We start from the raw sequence: 18,365 nt of genomic DNA on the forward strand, positions 1-18,365 counted from the left end.
AAACTTAGCATTGGTCAATAGCAACAACACTTTGAGGATTAAATAGAAAAGAGAAATACATGTAGATGTTTCATTGTCTTTCTTGTTAGCTCATAGCTCATTATTCTGAAGTTAAAATTGTTTGTGCTTACAAGGAAGATGCATGATTGTTTCTATCATATGTATATTTGTTTGTTTCCCTCGACTCTTATGCTTGCTAATTAACCTTGCTAGCCAAAGACCTGTACCGAGAGGGAATACTTCTCGTGCATCCAAACCTTCAACCAAACCTATGTCATTTGTGTCCACCATACCTACCTATTACATGGTATTTTCTGCCATTCCAAGTAAATACTTCATGTGCTACCTTTAAACAATTCAAAACTTAGTATCTCTTATTTGTGTCAATGTTTCATAGCTCATGAGGAAGTATGTGGTGTTTTATCTTTCAATCTTGTTGGGCAACTTCCACCAATGGACTAGTGGCTTCATCCGCTTATCCAATAATTTTGCAAAAAGAGCTGGCAATGGGATTCCCAGTCCCAAATTGATTAAACTAAATAGACACTCCTCCATGGTATGTGATTGATGGACGGCACCCGAAGTACTCGGTTAGCCATGGCTTGTGTAAGCAAAGGTTGGGGGGAGTGTCATCATCATCATAAAGCTAAAATAAAAAGGGCACTCCTTCATGGTATGAGATTGTTGGCAGGCACCCGAGGATTCGGTTAGCCATGGTTTGTGAAAGAAAGGTTGGAAGGAGTGCCACACAAAAGGAAAATATTATGGGAGCCGCTCTTAGGAGGTTGTCTGGCAAGGGGGTTAGAGTACCCGCTACCAGTCGTTGACAACAATAAACACCTCTCAAAATGTTACTTTTATTATCTCTATATGATTTCAAAACTGAAAGAGCTCTAGCACATGATTTAATCCCTGCTTCCCTCTGCGAAGGGCCTGTCTTTTACTTTATGTTGAGTCAGTAAACCTATTTCCCTCCATCTCAAGCAAGCATTTGAGTAGTTGTGATCAAACCATTATATTGTGATTTGCTTCATCATGTCTTTTATTCTTCCTTGTTTAGTACAAGTTTTATCTGAATGAATATAGCTTTGCAAGTTATCAATGATCATGAGAGGACCATTATGATTGAGTATGCAAGTTGTGCCTTATAAACTTTAGTATGAGAGCGCTGCTCAATGAGATAAATATAATCCGTTAATTGTTCTCTCGACCAAGAACGAAGTTTGCCATCACCAATGATGATTTCTTATGCACCTTTACTTGTGATTACTTTATACTTGTTTCAATATGAGTTATAAGAGATTGTTTACTATAATGTCCTGTGTGAATGAATATGATGCTTCTTGTCCGTATTTTATTTATCGACTCTTCACTCCATAAACATGTGGTCACGTCTATCGAGTTCAGTTTCGCTTGGGGACAAGCGAAGTCTAAGCTTGGGGGGAGTTGATACGTCCAATTTGCATCACTATTTTATATCATAATTTGCTGTTATTCATTGATATATTTCATATTGGGACACAATACTTATGTTATTTCATCTATTTTGCATGTTTCATCATTATTGGAGGATCAAGCACTGGAGCCAGGATTCTGCTGGAAAAAGCACCGTCGGAAAGCAATATTTCGGAAGATCACCTGTGGGAGAAAATTATACCAAAAATCCTATTTTTCAAGATGACGAAGGAAGCCGAAGGAGGAGCCGGGGAGGAGCCGGGGTGGGCCCACACCCTAGGGCGGCGCGGCCCAAGCCCCGGCCGCGCCGCCACGTGGTGTGGAGGGCCCACGACCCCTTTCGCCTCCTTTTCTTCGCGAAATCCTTCGTCCCGAAAACCTAAGCCAGAAGGGGTACCTCGCGAAGAGTTACAGCCGCCTCTGCGGGGCGGAGAACACCAGAGAGAAAAGAGCTCTCCGGCGGGCAGGAATCCGCCGGGGAAATTCCCTCCGGGAGGGGGAAATCGACGCCATCATCACCGTCATCGAGCTGGACATCATCTCCATCATCACCATCATCATCTCCACCATCATCACCGCCATCTCCTCCGCAGCACCTCGTCACCGACGTAGCAATTTGGGTTTGATCTTGATTGTTTTGATAGGGGAAACTCTCCCGGTATCTATTCATACTTGTTGTTGATGCTATTGAGTGAAACCATTGAACCAAGTTCATGTTCAGATTGTTATTCATCATCATATCACCTCTGATCATGTTCCATATGATGTCTCGTGAGTAGTTCGTTTAGTTCTTGAGGACATGGGTGAAGTCTAAATGTTAGTAGTGAACTATGGTTGAGTAATATTCAATGGTGTGATATTTAAGTTGTGGTGTTATTCTTCTAGTGGTGTCATGTGAACGTCGACTACATGACACTTCACCATTTATGGGCCTAGGGGAATGCATCTTGTATTCGTTTGCTAATTGCGGGGTTGCCGGAGTGACGAAACCTAAACCCCCGTTGGTATATCGATGCGAGGAGGGATCGCAGGATCTCGAGTTTAAGGCTGTGGTTAGATTTATTCTTAATTACTTTCTTGTAGTTGCGGATGCTTGCAAGGGGTATAATCACAAGTATGTATTTAGTCCTAGGAAGGGCGGTACATTAGCATAGGTTCACCCACACAACACTTATCATAACAATGAAGATTATTTAGCCGTATGTAGCGAAAGCACTAGACTAAAATCCCATGTGTCCTCGAGAACGTTTGGTCATTATAAGTAAACAAACCGGCTTGTCCTTTGTGCTAAAAAGGATTGGGCCACTCGCTGCAATTGTCACTCTCGCACTTTACATACTCGTACTTTATTCAACTGTTACATCAAAACCCCATGAATACTTGTCTGTGAGCATTTACAGTGAATCCTTCATCGAAACTGCTTGTCAACACCTTTTGCTCCTCGTTGGGATCGACATTCTTACTTATCGAAGATACTACGATACACCCCCTATACTTGTGGGTCATCATGGACGCGCGAGGGAGGAGCGGGAGGAATGCGCGAGAGGAGAAGAAGAAGTCCAGGCCGGTCCAGAACCCGGTCCGACCGGCCCCCGGACCGGCCAGCCCGGTCCCTGGCCCGGTCGACCGGTCGTAAACCGGCCACCAACCGGAGGGAATTTATCGTACCGGGCGAGACCGGAAACTTCGCAGTTTCCGGTTTCCGACCGGTTGACCGGACCACCGACCGGACCGGCCGGTCCACAGCCGGTTGGACCGGACCACAAACCGGACAGCCCGGTCCATAGCCCGGTTGACCGGATCCCAGAACCGGACCAGTCCGAGTCTGCTCTCGACCAGATCTATTCCGGGTCGGTTATTTTTGTATCTTTTCGACCGGAACTCGTCCCGGACACCTATATAAGTGCCCAGGACGCCCCCTAGCTGCTTTAGACCACGTTTAAGATAAACCCTAGTTCTTAGTTGTTTGCTCCGCAAAACTATTGAATTCCCTACACCATATTGCTTGGATATTGTGTAGATCCCGTATAAGTCTTGTGTGATCTCGTCTGTTCCATTGGGAATTAGACGGTTGCAACTTACCGCTTCGTGGTCGGCGGCTACGTGCGCAAGTGTGTGGAGTTGCGAATATCTTGCGGGGTTGAGAGCATGTTGCATTGGCGACAGGGACCAATCGAGAGATCTCGTTGCGTCATACAAGTTATCATCCACTTCATCGTCGTGTTCCTCCGCTGCCATCACCCCGTGATCATCATCACCACCGTTGCTTACTGAGAAGATCGGGCCACCCCTTATCATCTTGGTATCAGATTTCCAGTTTTCCTCGGTAAGCCATCCACAATCCACCCCATTGTTGAGTTGTGAGTGTTTTCCTATCCAGAAAAAGCCATAAAAAGTTAGGGTTAGGGTTTGCCATAGCCTTAGATTGCACTAATTTCGAGTTTTAGTTGCTTTTCGTAGTTGTTTTTGCGTACCTTTATCTTTCTTCTAGTAGAATTGTTAGGGTTTGTGTTTTCTTTTCATCTAGTTTGTCATCTAGAGTCAGTTTTTGTTTACTCCGAGTCCACATAGCATACAGGTGTGTTTGTCCAAACCATAGCTACAGACCTTTCGATATACGTGACTAGGAACTTCCCCGGAAGAGACTAGTTTTACCGCTCGACAGTGCTGCTCATTAGGGTTTTGGTGCTTTGCATATCTTGTTGGCCGTGTTATCAAGGAGTTGAGTCTTAAAAAAAAGAGAAAATTGAAAAGAAGCAAAAAGAGCTACATAGCTGCGTGTGTTATACAAAAAGAAAAATACAAAAAGAAAAGTGTCGTGCTAGTTGAATCAAGTGAAAGGCCTAAGTTTTCTTTACTCGCACCTGTAGTTGAGCAATCTTGTGCCTGTCTCGTTGAGCTTTGCTAGCGTCTCTCTTGTGCATTGCAACCTTTCCCACATATAGTTGCATTGCCCCATTATATCGCCTTGTGTGAGTATCTTTGGTTGTCTACGGTCAGCGCTAGAGCTTGTTATTGGTGCAAATAGGTAGCCTACCTACAGCCCCACATATATCCTGCTTTGTCGTGTGATTGTTCTTATACCCTTGATATTCGCTTCGCTACATCCGTGCACTAGTTGTTCCTACAAGTGGTAAGCAACACTAATTTACTTTGGAACGGTAAGATTTCCTTTTCTTATCAGTTTTGAGTGAGTTGTGAGAGTACCACCATATATTTTTGATTTAGTGCACTAACCTACTAATCATGTCCGCTAGTGATACTAAGATTGTTAATCGGGAAAACAAGAATTCGGCGAGATATCATCACATGGAGGGAGTATGAAGCTCTTCGTAACGAGATGCGACGTGAATTCCGCACTAAGGATGATGAGCTTAAGGGTACAGTTGACGAGATCAAACAGACGTTGGATGCTACTAATGTCACCGTCACTGGTTTGGCTGATCAAATGACCGATATACAGCGCAATCTTGCCGATATGCGCCTCGCTATTGAGAATTTGACTGCACAACAACAACAAGACGATGATGAAGATCCTGAGCTTGCCGATGACGCACACAATGCTCGTGGTGCGCCTCGTGATTATCGTCCACGTGGTCGGGCTCCACTTGGCCGTAATGGTCGTGGGCAAGATGAAGAAGATGGATTGGGTAAGCCCAAGTTTTCCATACCCAAGTTTGAAGGGGGAGCTGATGTTGAAGAATATCTCACTTGGGAGCTCAAGATTGAGAAGTTATGGAGCTTACATCCCAACTACTCTGAAGATAAGAAGATCAAGCTTGCTTCTTCTGAATTTGATGGTTATGCATTGCGTTGGTGGGATTCTTTGATTCGTAACCGCGACGAAGATGGTGCACAACCTATCCGTACATGGCATGCTATGAAGGAGGTTATGACTTCTCGTTTTGTGCCTACCAATTACATGCGGAATATATTTGATAAGCTAACACTATTGAGGCAAGGTGTGAAGACTGTTGATGAGTACTACATGGAGATGGAGATGCTTATGCAGCGTGGTCGTGTCCCCGTGAGTCTCTAGAGATGACAATGCAGCGTTTTCTCAATGGATTGAAGTATGACATTAAAGGCATTGTTCGTCATTACACCTACACCGATATGAATCAATTGTTACATCATGCAAGAGAAGCTGAATCACAGTTGGCTGAAGAAGCAAAGGTTAAAGGACGTGCTACGGGAGCTGGGCGTTTTACACCCCGCGCGCCCTCTACGGCGCCGGCACCGTCGACGCGCTCCGTTCCTTACTCTACTCCGCCTAGTAAACCGGTCTCCAATGTATCTAATGCAAAGAAGTCCGAATCTGCGGCAAGTACGAGTGGTTCTGGTATGTCTACAACGCGCAACCGCGATATGCTTTGCCATACATGTGGTGGCAAGGGTCACTTCAAGAGAGATTGTCCTAACCGCAAAGTCATGTTTATCAATGAAGACAATGAGTATGAGACTGGAGATGATGTTGATCCAAATGCTCCAGACGATGATGACTATGACACTGATGGTGAAGATGCATATCCTTCTGATGCTCGTACCATTGTTGTGTCGCAGCGTGCTCTTAATGTGTTGCCTAGTGCATCTACTCAGCGCTGCAATTTGTTCCAAACCAAAGCTTTGGTTGGTCCTGACAAGGCTTGCAAGGTCATTATTGATGGCGGGAGTTGCCGCAATTTAGCAAGCAAGGAGTTATGCACCAAGCTGAAGTTGAAGTACCTACCGCACCCGCATCCATATTATATTCAGTGGTTGAGCGACAATGGTGAGATGAAGGTAAACCATATGGTGCGTGTTGAGTTTGAGATTGGACCGTATAAGGATTGCATTGATTTTGATGTGGTTCCTATGACGGTTTGTCACCTCTTATTGGGTCGGCCTTGGCTCTATGACCGTTCACGTGCAACAAAATGGCCGAGCCAATACATATCACTTGGAGTACAAGGGCAAGAAAATTAACTTACAGCCTATGTCACCACAACAGATTGTCAATGAGTCTCGTCAGAAGATTGAAGTGAATTTGGAGGATGCATCCATAGATAGGCGAGAGAATTGTAATGCCGTGAGTGATATAACGAAAAGTGAGAGAGTGAATTCCTTAGTCTCATTAGCCACCAAAGAAGACATGAGAGAATTTAGTGAGGATCCTACGGCCATGCCTCTTGTGCTTTTGTACAGGGGTACGGTTTTGGTTTCTAACGACATGACCCCTCTTCCTCTTGGTGTTTCTAGTGTTTTGCAGGAATTCGGCGACGTGTTTCCGGAGGAGGTACCCGCAGGACTACCACCATTGCGAGGTATTGAGCATCAAATTGACTTGATTCCCGGAGCATCACCGCCCAATAGGGCGCCATATCGCACTAATCCCGAAGAGACGAAGGAGATACGTAAGCAAGTACAAGCGCTACTCGACAAAGGTTATATCCGCATAAGCCTTAGTCCTTGTGCTCGTTCCTGTTATTCTAGTTCCTAAGAAAGATGGTACTTGGCGTATGTGCGTAGATTGTAGAGCTATAAACAACATTACTATTCGATATCGTCATCCTATTCCCCGTTTAGAGGATATGCTAGATGAATTGAGTGGTGTCGTCTTGTGTTCTCTAAAATTGATTTGCGTAGTGGTTATCATCAAATTAGGATGAAAGAAGGGGATGAGTGGAAAACAGCCTTTAAAACAAAATTTGGTTTATATGAGTGGTTAGTAATGCCTTTTGGGTTAACTAATGCACCTAGCACTTTCATGAGACTAACGAACCATGTTTTGCGTGAATTTATTGGCAAATTTGTGGTTGTATACTTTGATGACATATTAATCTACAGCCGCAATGAATCTGATCATACTATACATATTCGACATGTTTTGCAAGTGTTGCGTGATAATAAACTCTATGGTAATCTTGAGAAGTGCACATTTTGCAAAGATAAGGTCATATTTCTGGGTTATGTTGTCTCTAAGCATGGAGTAGAAGTAGATGTGTCTAAAATTGAAGCTATTCAAAATTGGCCTACTCCCATGAATGTGAGTCAAGTTAGAAGTTTTCATGGTTTAGCTGGGTTTTATCGCCGTTTTGTGCCCAATTTTTCTACTATTGCTGCACCTTTGAATGAATTGACTAAAAAGGGTGTTGTCTTTGAGTGGGGCGTTGCCCAAGATCATGCTTTTGATGAACTGAAACGATTGTTAACTTCTGCACCGTTGCTTGCACTTCCTGATTTCAATAAGCAATTTGAGATTGAATGTGATGCTAGTGGTATTGGAATTGGTGGTGTGTTGATGCAAGAGGGTCGCCCAATTGCATATTTTTCTGAGAAATTATCCGGTGCTAAGTTGAACTATCGTATATATGATAAAGAATTGTATGCTTTAATTAGAGTTCTTGAGGTTTGGCAACATTACTTGTGGCCAAAAGAATTTATCATACATTCTGATCATGAAGCTTTAAAATACCTGAAAGCCCAATCTACTTTGCATAAGCGTTTAGCTAAGTGGGTTGAGTTCATTGAGTCTTTTCCATACATCATTAAACATAAGAAGGGAAAAGATAATATTGTTGCTGATGCTCTATCTAGGAAGAATATGCTTTTAACTCAACTTGATGTTAAAATTCCTGGTTTAGAGATACTATGTGATTTGTATGCTACTGATCATGATTTTGCTGAACCATATCGCTTATGTGCTCTTGGTAAAGCATGGGAAAAATATCACATACATGATGGGTTCTTGTTTAGAGCTAACAAACTATGTGTTCCGGAATCGTCCGTGCGTTTGCTCTTATTGCAGGAATCACATGCCGGAGGTTTGATGGGTCACTTTGGGCGTGAGAAGACGCTACTCATGCTCGCCGATCATTTTTATTGGCCAAAGATGAGGCGGGACGTGGACAGGTATGTGAAGAGGTGCATTACTTGCAACAAGTCCAAGTCCAAGCTGAAGCCTCACGGTTTGTATACTCCGTTACCGGCACCTACTACACCTTGGGAAGATATTAGTATGGATTTTGTGTTGGGTTTGCCGCGTACTAAAAGGGGCCATGATTCTATATTTGTGGTAGTGGACAGATTTTCTAAGATGTCACACTTTATTGCCTGCCACAAAAGCGACGATGCGTCGCATATTGCTAACTCTGTTTTTCGGGGAGATTGTTCGACTACATGGAGTCCCGAAGATTATTGTTTCGATCGTGATGTGAAGTTCATGAGCTACTTCGGAAGACACTTTGGGGAAAGCCGGGGACAAAGCTACCGTTCGAGTACTACTTGTCATCCTCAAACTGATGGTCAAACTGAGGTGGTGAATCGAACCTTGTCACAACCGTTGAGATCCATGATCAAGAAGAACCTGAAGGAGTGGGAAGAGTGTTTGCCGCATGTGGAGTTTGCTTACAACAGGGCGGTACATTCTACCACGGAGCTGTGTCCTTTTGAGGTGGTGTATGGTTTCAAACCCATTACTCCACTTGACTTGTTGCCTTTGCCCATACATGAGAGAGTTAATATGGAGGCATCCAAGAGGGCAGATTTTGTGCGTAAGATCCATGTGAAGACTAAAGAGTTGATCGAGAAGAAAGGCAAGAGCAATGCTGCAAGGATGAACAAGAAGCGCAAAGAGATGTTGTTCAAGCCTGGTGATATGGTCTGGGTACATTTTCGCAAGGATAGGTTCCCGAAGCTGCGAAAGTCTAAGTTGAAGCCTCGTGGTGCTGGTCCTTACAAAGTGCTTGCCAAGATCAATGATAATGCATACTCGATAGATCTTCCAGTTGATGAGTTTGGTGTCAGTAATTCTTTCAATGTTGCTGATTTGACACCATATGACGGAGAAGACCTTGGAGCGTCGGGGTCGACGCCTTTTGAAGGGGGGAGATGATGAGGACATCCCTACCTCACTACTACCTCCGTCATTAACAAATGAAGATGAACCCGTCTGTGAAGCTCAAGTCCAATGAAGTTCGGATTGGACCAATTACAAGAGCTCGTGCGAAGCTACTTAAACAACGAGTGAACTTGTTCTTAAACGATACTTTGATTGATGAGAACTTTATACTGCCTAAGTCCTATTACTTATGTATCATCAGGTATCAAGAGGAGACAAGCATCGCACGAGGAGAGGAGCAGCTGGACATGAAGACGGACGTCAAGAGGGCCGTGAAGCTTGGACATGGAGCTGGACATGAAGATATCTCATGGACGCGCGAGGGAGGAGCGGGAGGAATGCGCGAGAGGAGAAGAAGAAGTCCAGGCCGGTCCAGAACTCGGTCCGACCGGCCCCCGGACCGGCCAGCCCGGTCCCTGGCCCGGTCGACCGGTCGTAAACCGGCCACCAACCGGAGGGAATTTATCGTACCGGGGCGAGACCGGAAACTTCGCAGTTTCCCGGTTTCCGACCGGTTGACCGGACCACCGACCGGACCGGCCGGTCCACAGCCCGGTTGACCGGACCACAAACCGGACAGCCCGGTCCACAGCCCGGTTGACCGGATCCCAGACCGGACCAGTCCGAGTCTGTCTCGACCAGATCTATTCTGGGTCGGTTATTTTTGTATCTTTTCGACCAGAACTCGTCCCGGACACCTATATAAGTGCCCAGGACGCCCCCTAGCTGCTTTAGACCACGTTTAAGATAAACCCTAGTTCTTAGTTGTTTGCTCGCAAAACTATTGAATTCCCTACACCATATTGCTTGGATATTGTGTAGATCCTGTATAAGTCTTGTGTGATCTGCTTGTTCCATTGGGAATTAGACGGTTGCAACTTACCGCTTCGTGGTCGGCGGCTACGTGCGCAAGTGTGTGGAGTTGCGAATATCTTGCGGGGTTGAGAGCCGTTGCATTGGCGACAGGGACCAATCGAGAGATCTCGTTGCGTCATACAAGTTATCATCCACTTCATCGTCGTGTTCCTCCGCTGCCATCACCCCGTGATCATCATCACCACCGTTGCTTACTGAGAAGATCGGGCCACCCCTTATCACTCACCCAAGGAACACGGATCTCATCAACAAGCCTAAAGAGAACTATGCTCAGATGAAGAAGATCTACGTCGGCCGTGTTCCGGCTGCTCCGCTCACTCCCGCCGCGGTCCACCTCCAAGGAGCCAGAGCATTGTATGCTTGTTGCTGTGCTTGTTTAGAGTAGCTAGGTTTTCTCAGCACTGATGGCACGTCTATATATTTTGTGAGATGGTATTTACGTAACCCCTCGATTGATGAACTTATGTTGCATCACGAGTTCGTCAACTCGTGGTGCAACACTATGATTCACTGCTAGAACTAGTATCCATTTGCTAGCATTGCTGATTATGTGATCTATGATTGTCGTTCTGTCATTTCGTATTGTGTCAAACACCTTCTGATTATATATGGCGAACTATATGGCGAACTGGGTAAGTGCACTAAAAAGGGTAGGAGGTGATCGTATTCGGCAAACAGGATGTAACCAAATAACTGTTGCATTTGTTGAAACACGATTTGTTGGCAACCAAACGCCAAAGACTTTACTTCACAATTAATGCGGAGTAGAAATTGTTTCCAACCAAACAACTTGCACAAAGTGAATTAGAGGTTGCATTTCCTCGGGCAACATCTACGGAGCCATATTTCATAGATGCGAGCAAACCCTGCTAGCAACCAGTCATGCTCTTAGCGTGTAGGAGGTGTGTCTCGTGCCTCGCCTTCTCTTTATGGGAACATGGAACTCCCACGGGGAGCTTTTGCGGTGATGATGGAGCCATGGAGGGAGATAGGTGTATGATTGTGAGGGCTTGGTCGTTGCGCACGATCGGAGTTCTTTCTGCAATGTCCGCCACTAGTGTCAGCGGTGTCGAGTCGTTGAGATGAGTGGCCGACTGTTTGGCCGCCATGAGTTCCAACGTATGTTCTTGTTATGAAAGTGAAATCGAAGTCGCTTGCTTGAGGGGCGATGACAATGACACCTGAATACCTGATGGCAACCTCGACACAGTTTCCTTTTGGACGATATATTTGCTTCGTGTGTGAGTGTGGAGTGTGGATTAGAGGGAGGGGAATGTGACCATGTTCCATGACTATATTGGTGCATTTGTAACGGCTTTCGTCCGATATCCTGGTAATTAACCAGACAATTTTGTTCTTCTTAATTCATGAGACAACGCAAAGCTTTTGCCTCCTTTAAAACAAAAACTCATGAAAAGCCAGATTCATATGCACACAGAATACTCATCACGTTGCCAGCATATTCTGAAATGGATAATCTTCAGTCTGTTGTTTTCTAATGCGCTGCCAGACATTGAGCACGACTCCAAGCAGTAGCTCCCAAACGTCTCTAGATTCCGTTTCAGGCTGAAGTCAGTAATAAGCTCGATTCTGCCGATTCCTCCCATTCTCGCATAAAATGCTTGTTTGCACTGTTGAGAAGCCTGCAAGATATGTATTGACAAAGTTACTGGGAAACCTGTGCAAATGTTTGTCCTTGCTCTTTCAGAAACAAAATCAGCATGATACAAATGCTTATTGGTTCTATGCAAAGGATTGGGGGAAATATTTCGGTACGGAGGGATAAAAAAAATGCTTACTGTGGGAATAAAATATCCAAATTTAGTAGTACAGCATTAGTTTTTTTTAACAAATATAGTACAGCAGTTAGTGCAACACCAAGAAAGTATATCTCGACATAACCTAGGGAGCTGGGAAGCAGGTATATTGACACTTCTTAAGTTGACTTTATGTACAATGTTAAAACATGCTTCCAGGAAAAGCATATGTACAAAGAATATGACTGAATAGCAGCTGCAGGGGTACTTACGCACCATCTGCGAATTTGGCAGCAACCGCCACACTTGCAATTAGCAAATGATGGCCATTCCAGAATGTCATGTATACATGTGGCTGATGTAAATATCTTACCATGTAGACAAGTGCCAGCACAAACCAATAAGGACTGCACTCTGCATAGTTGGAAATGTGTTCTGGCACAGAGTTTACACAAAGATTTAGTATCCTCTAGCCATGAAGACAGTAGTAAACTCCTTCACTTTTTTGTCATTGGCATCAGTTGCAAACAGCTCCATGGACAGACATAGGTACTGTAAAAGATAAAGCAGGTGTTAACCAAAACAATGACAGACAACAAAAATAATGAAACCAACATGATACAATGATACCCAGATTCAGACATCAACAAATTATACAAATATTATGCTAAATGAAACTATATATATACAAATTATAAACATGAAAGAGCAGTCAAGTTGCAGATGCACAACCCAAAAGGAATTTTCCCCCACATGCCTTCCACTGGCAGTGAGCCGGATTACATTATCAGAGTATAACGGGACAGACCACAAAAACCACAAAAGGTCCCAGCAACCACGTGCTAAATTTATTAAGTTTTTGAATAAGAATTATAGAACCAATCAAATGCTACAACACAATAGTTGACATATAATTACGTGAGGAAACCTGACGTTTAAGAGCATACCTTGTAATTGGAGTTAACCAATACTGATGCTGGTGTTACCATTAAATCACCTCAGGGGAAATCTGGTTGTAAGTAAAAACCATGTTTGATTCAGTTGGTGGATAGTGTATCTTTAAGAACATGCCTTTTAGTTGGTCATGTGAAGCCATCTCCTGCAGAACCTTATCCTGGGAAATTAACTTAGAACATTGATCCATTTCAGCTTTTGATAGCATGTTCCTGACATTATCGAACTCATCTTCTGCAGAGAAGACCAACTTGGACAAGTGATCCTTCTCTGCTTGCCTGTCATATTTGTCACCTTCACCTGTTCCATAAGTTATTAAATTGTATGTGTACACAAATTTCTTCTGTCCTATCCTAAATGCCCTGCTGATAGCTTGCCTTCCAACTGCAGGATTCCAGACAACATCTAGAAGCACAACTCTTGAAGCTCCTGTTAGGCTAATTCCTTCACAACAAGCTCTTGTAGATGCAAGTAACACCCTCGCATCACTATCTGGATTATTGAAAACTTCAATTGAAGTCTGACGGTATCTTGGAAGGATCTTTCCGTCCATCTGGAGAATCTCTTTCCCTTCTCTCCATTTGAAAAACTTGCGCAGATGTTCTTTGATCAGTTCTAATGGCTGAATAAATTGACTAAAGATCAATACCTTTTCTTTCAGTGCTTCACACAACCGAACAACTTCAATTACAAATCTTGTTTTCACCCCTTCGTAGGGATTTGACCTTATCCTCTCAAGCATAGGTTTATCAATAAGTGAAGCCTCCTCTTCAGACATATTGATGGCAGTTACAAGAGAAGGATGTGTGGAGGCTAAAGAAACAACATATTCATGCTCAAAATTATTACCAGAACCAACATTTTCCACTTTTCTAATGATGCTCTTCTGAAGGGGAGGAGGTTTCAATACAATAACACTCTCTCTAAGCCCTGGAAGTGTTCGAAGAATGGTGCCATTATGGATATGGACGAATGGCTTCAATATTGATCTTACTTTCTCAGCATTGTCATCAGCTACATTACTAGTTAATGAAGCCCAAACTCCTTTTTCATATTTATCAGAAAATTTATCCCGGGGCTTCTTTGAGGCATTGTGCCTTCTACCCGCTTTTGTTTTAGTCAAAAACATCTCACCAAACCTGGGCCTTACCAAACAAAGTATATTGTAGAGCTCAAGAAAATTGTTTTGGAACGGAGTTCCAGATAGAATAATGCGCTTCTCAGTTTTAACTTTTCCCAACGTCTTCCACATCACACTGCGTTCATTCCTAGGTGTGTGCCCTTCATCCAGGACAAGCAAACCAGGATTGTCAAGAAGAATGCTTCTTACTTTGTTTTCTCCAGTGCCGCCAGCCTTTTCAGATGTTAGTTTCATATATAGGCCATAACTTATTCCAAGAATACCATGACCCTTGTTCCATGAAAGAAGTTTTACAAGCCTTGTCAATTTTTCTGTCCGATGCTTCTTCTTAATTAAGCTACATATGTCTCTGTCTTCTTTCCCTGAGTACTCTGTAGTGTTCATTATATGGAAAGGAACATTGACATCCCATTTCTTGAACTCCTCTTCCCAAGCAAACAACATCCCACGAGGTGCAATGATCACCGGCCGACAGTCTGGAAATACCTTCATATATGTCTGGATAAACACAATAGCTAAACGTGTCTTTCCTGTCCCTGGGGCATGACAGATCACACATCCTCCAACAACATCAGGTTTAGCCCCATGCTTCAGCTCATCAAGCCTAATATCACCGACTAGATTTGACCACATAAATTCAATTGCTTCACGTTGATGGTGATACAATGTAGTAATGGCACCAGGAATGAGATCCCACACTGTTCCATAGAGATGGAAATCTTGCGATTTCCCATCAACACTTGCTGCTTGTTCACAAAGATCATGATACATCAATGCATCCTTCAAAAAAGATCCATTTCGCCATTCAGGTTTCTCTGCATAATTTGAGACCTGAAATGAAACAACGAGTCAAATGATGACACTTACTTCGTTGTGGAAAGCAAGCTAAAATTTTGAGGAAATACAAAGCTTACCATTGACGGTAAAACAAATCTGATTTCCAGATTTACCAAGGAGCAGTATTTGCATCTGATTCCTATCTGATCATCAATAATAAATTCATGCTTCCCTCGAGAACAAGGTGTTGTAGAAGCAAGTCCAAGATCTAACACATTTCTCTCTCCTTGATGCTACAAAATAATAGAAGCTAATCATTTCAATCCGTTGCCTCGGAGAAGATGCTACAAATTAAAGCATATGACACAACAGAAAGTCTTGGATGAGTGTGACGATATAGTCATACATGATCAGAATCTCCTGGATGTGACCTTCAAACGCTGTTCTAGTGTAATAGAGACAGCATCCAGGATTGTTTAGTTTCTAAGGAGGCAGAAATGTTCAGAATACATATCTCCCATAGTTGTATGTCCTTGTTAACACCACATTAGTTGACAGGTGTAATCATTCCCACATTCCCAAAATGTGTTCCATTAAATAGTGGAAACATTTAACTTACAAAATTATACAATCCTATCTCTTTTATCTGAGAATACAGTGGCCAGCCCCCCATTATATCTTGAATAACTATATTTGCTGGAATATTAAGCCCATGTACTACACTACTACATATATTTTAAATAAATATCTTTGTTATCTTTGTGATTCTGAAGTCCCATCAATACTTCTACTCAGTTTGCGACTCTTTGCCTATAGCAATATATATTTTTAAAAATAATTAGCTTCGTTATCTTCATAATTCTAAAGATCCGGAAAGGCACTTGTTAAGTAACTAAAATTATTACTTATCAGCTTATAGCCAAGTATTGTTTAAGCAACTGTATCCCTAGATCATCAATTTGACAAACGTAATACAAGGTATATGTTACAAAACATATATCATTAGAAACTTCAGATGTTATACTTTCTAATGGTACTCCCTCTGCCCCGAAAAGGATGTCACAGATTTTTCTAATTTTTGTGTTGTATAATTTATAGCACTCCATCCGTTCCTAAAAAAATCTTCGCAACTTTTTTTTTTAGATATGGAGGGAGTATATTTGTCAAATTGACGACCTAGGGATATGCGCGTGACCTATACACCGGGACGGAGGGAGTAAAAAATTGTGGCCTTCATTCAAAAGATTTCTAAACCTGAAAGGCACTTTTTATTTGACATAAGGCCTGAAAGGCACTTAATCAAATCAATACCATGACAGGAAACAGAAGAATGGCAGCCATATGTCAGAGATAAATCGTGATACTGCAATACAAATCGTACCTCGTCATCATAATAAGTTCCAATATTCTCTGACTCTAGAGCAAAGTCAAATTCAGCCCATAGCGGATCAAGTTCAGCATTTTGATCTGAGCTGTCAGCTGGTATAGGATCTTCATCCCCAAATGAGAATACCAATGGCTGGGAGTCCTTGAAATTATGATCGAAATGAGGATGCTGGTAAAAAGGAGGGAATTCTCCATCTTTATCGCTACTCATCTTATCCATCAGAAGCTTCAGAAGAGACTGCCGCTTTAGCATGACTGAACTGCTGGATTTCTTGCCAGATTTTGTTGACAGATGCTTCTTCTTTCTCCCACTATTGCTATCACCACCATGCTTTTTATTCTGACCGGAACCCGATGAGTTGGAATCCGAGTCCAAATGCCGCTCATACAATTTACGTTCCTTCTTAGTTCCCTCAAGCTTCAGCCTTTTCCTCCTCTCAAGATCCCAAGTAAACTGTGACTGCTTCTGTTGATACGTAGGTTTGTCATTCCACGCTGTACGCGCACTGTCATCTTCATCAAAGTCAAGCGGTTGAATCCCTGGATGTTCCTCAACCTCCCACTCGAAACCATGTGCTACAGTATCATCAATTATTTCATCATCAGATGAGTCAGTTCTGCGGTGGGTTTTCGGCCGCCTCTGCGCCTTCGAGTTGCTGTACCGTTTCAGGGTTGACTTTTGAATTCTCTTACCGCTACTGATATAAAGTGGCATAGGTCCTGCCCTTATTCCCCGATAAGATGAGTAAATTTCTCTCTTGCGCTTTCTGTCTTCAGCCTCTTCCGCCTCCTGTGCTTCCTCTTTTTCCTCTTCATCATCACAACTGGCGCTATTGTCACCGTCGTCGTCACCATCCTCCTCCTCATCCAGCTCCACCTCCGTATCATCATCGTCCTCCTCTTTCGGCTCATCGGACAGTTCCTCAAAGTACGCGTTGTACGACACCCTGTCCCCCCACGACGACCGAGTCCTCCACGCAACACACGGCACGACCGGCGCCTTTGCTTGCCGCAGCGGCTTGCTCTTAAAGGAATCACCGGCACCATCGAGCAGTTTCACCTCCTCGTCGGAATCAAGAATCTCGATATGCGAATCTCCTTGTTTAAAGGCCGTAGCCGTTTCTCTTTGCGCCTCCACCTCGTTCTTCACAACATCTGCCTCCTCCTCCTCCTCCTCGTGGCACCTAGGTTCGTCAACAGCGTTGTGCTGTACCAAATCCTGCATCCCCACCTTGGCATTGCCGTTTGTTGGCTCGGACATGCCGCATTCCTCTGGATCATCATGCATAGAAGGGTCATCGCCGCCATCATCGGTGAACCCCATCTCATCCTCAGCCTCCGAGTCCACTTCGTTCGCATCCGGATCACCACCATTGGCATCGGGATTGCCGCCGTTGCTGTACGCACGGATCAGATCCGCGACCAGCCTCTCCTCCAACATCTCCTCGTCATATTCATCCTCAGATGCTGCAGTCGGTATCAACTCCGTGTTCTGATGGTTCTCCGTACCCTCTTCATCCACTAATTCCTCAACTGCATCAGGACGAACACCTAGCCTGCCCACCTCGCTACCAAGGGGGGTCAATCCATCCGCATCGCCTGACACCACCTCGTTCATCGCACGGCCCGAGCCCGAAGCACCGTTCCCGCGATGCCCGGTGATTCGGCTCCCGGCGGTAGAACTTTTTTTTTCGAAATGGGGAACAACCCTGCTGGCCTCCGCAACTGCGTTCGCACCAGCAGAACCGTGATGCTCACCGTTGCCCTGACCAATGCCACACGCCTCGCCAGCGCGAGACCAAGGCTCGCCGTTGTCGTAGTCATCGGAAGCATTGCCTCTGGTCCCACGGTCGTCGACCCGAGGCACCTCCACCCAGTCACCGCAGGCGGGCGCCTCTGCCTCCGCTTCCGACTCCGCATCCCGGCGCCTCCGCCGTGGCTCCGGGGCCCGCCGCGGGCGCCCACGACGGTTGCCGCTCGACGCCGCGGCGCCCTTGCTCCCTCCGCCGCCGTCGGCGTCGGCGTCCGCGCGCGTCCCCTTCCTCCTCCTCCTCTTCGCCGTCGGGGCCTCCGCCGGCGGCTGCATCGCCACGCTCCTCGATCGCGTCCGCGTCGCCACGGCGCCCACGAACGGCGCAAC

The 18,365-nt window shown here is 44.5% G+C and overlaps 1 protein-coding gene across 2 annotated transcripts; it reads right to left on the reverse strand.

Annotated features, from left to right (window-relative positions):
- Positions 1-11,534: 11,534 nt before the first annotated feature.
- LOC124706670 (SNF2 domain-containing protein CLASSY 4-like) lies at positions 11,535-17,858 on the reverse strand. 2 transcript variants are annotated; one of them, XM_047238342.1, is made up of 5 exons: positions 16,221-17,858; positions 14,977-15,132; positions 12,915-14,893; positions 12,341-12,519; positions 11,535-11,853 (listed from the first exon to the last, which is right to left on the reverse strand). In XM_047238342.1, the coding sequence occupies exons 1-3, from the start codon at positions 17,841-17,843 to the stop codon at positions 12,956-12,958; spliced, it is 3,717 nt and encodes a 1,238-aa protein (XP_047094298.1). In that variant the 5' UTR covers positions 17,844-17,858; the 3' UTR covers positions 11,535-11,853; positions 12,341-12,519; positions 12,915-12,955. The 2 variants fall into 2 exon arrangements, with proteins under 2 accessions (XP_047094298.1, XP_047094297.1); XM_047238341.1 differs by having other exon boundaries at positions 12,244-12,519; positions 16,221-17,843.
- Positions 17,859-18,365: the final 507 nt, after the last annotated feature.

This window comes from Lolium rigidum, chromosome 4, assembly GCF_022539505.1.
Source record: "Lolium rigidum isolate FL_2022 chromosome 4, APGP_CSIRO_Lrig_0.1, whole genome shotgun sequence".
Classification (NCBI taxonomy): Eukaryota; Viridiplantae; Streptophyta; class Magnoliopsida; order Poales; family Poaceae; genus Lolium; species Lolium rigidum.

Bases quoted from the DNA above. Each gene is read 5' to 3' on its own strand.
- LOC124706670 (XM_047238342.1), bottom strand. From the start codon at position 17,843: ATGAACGAGGTGGTGTCAGGCGATGCGGATGGATTGACCCCCCTTGGT. The intron at 15,133-16,220 runs GTACGATTTGTA...ATTATTTTGTAG, and splicing joins GAACTTATTATGATGACGAG to CATCAAGGAGAGAGAAATGT. The intron at 14,894-14,976 runs GTAAGCTTTGTA...GTTTCATTTCAG, and splicing joins GATTTGTTTTACCGTCAATG to GTCTCAAATTATGCAGAGAA.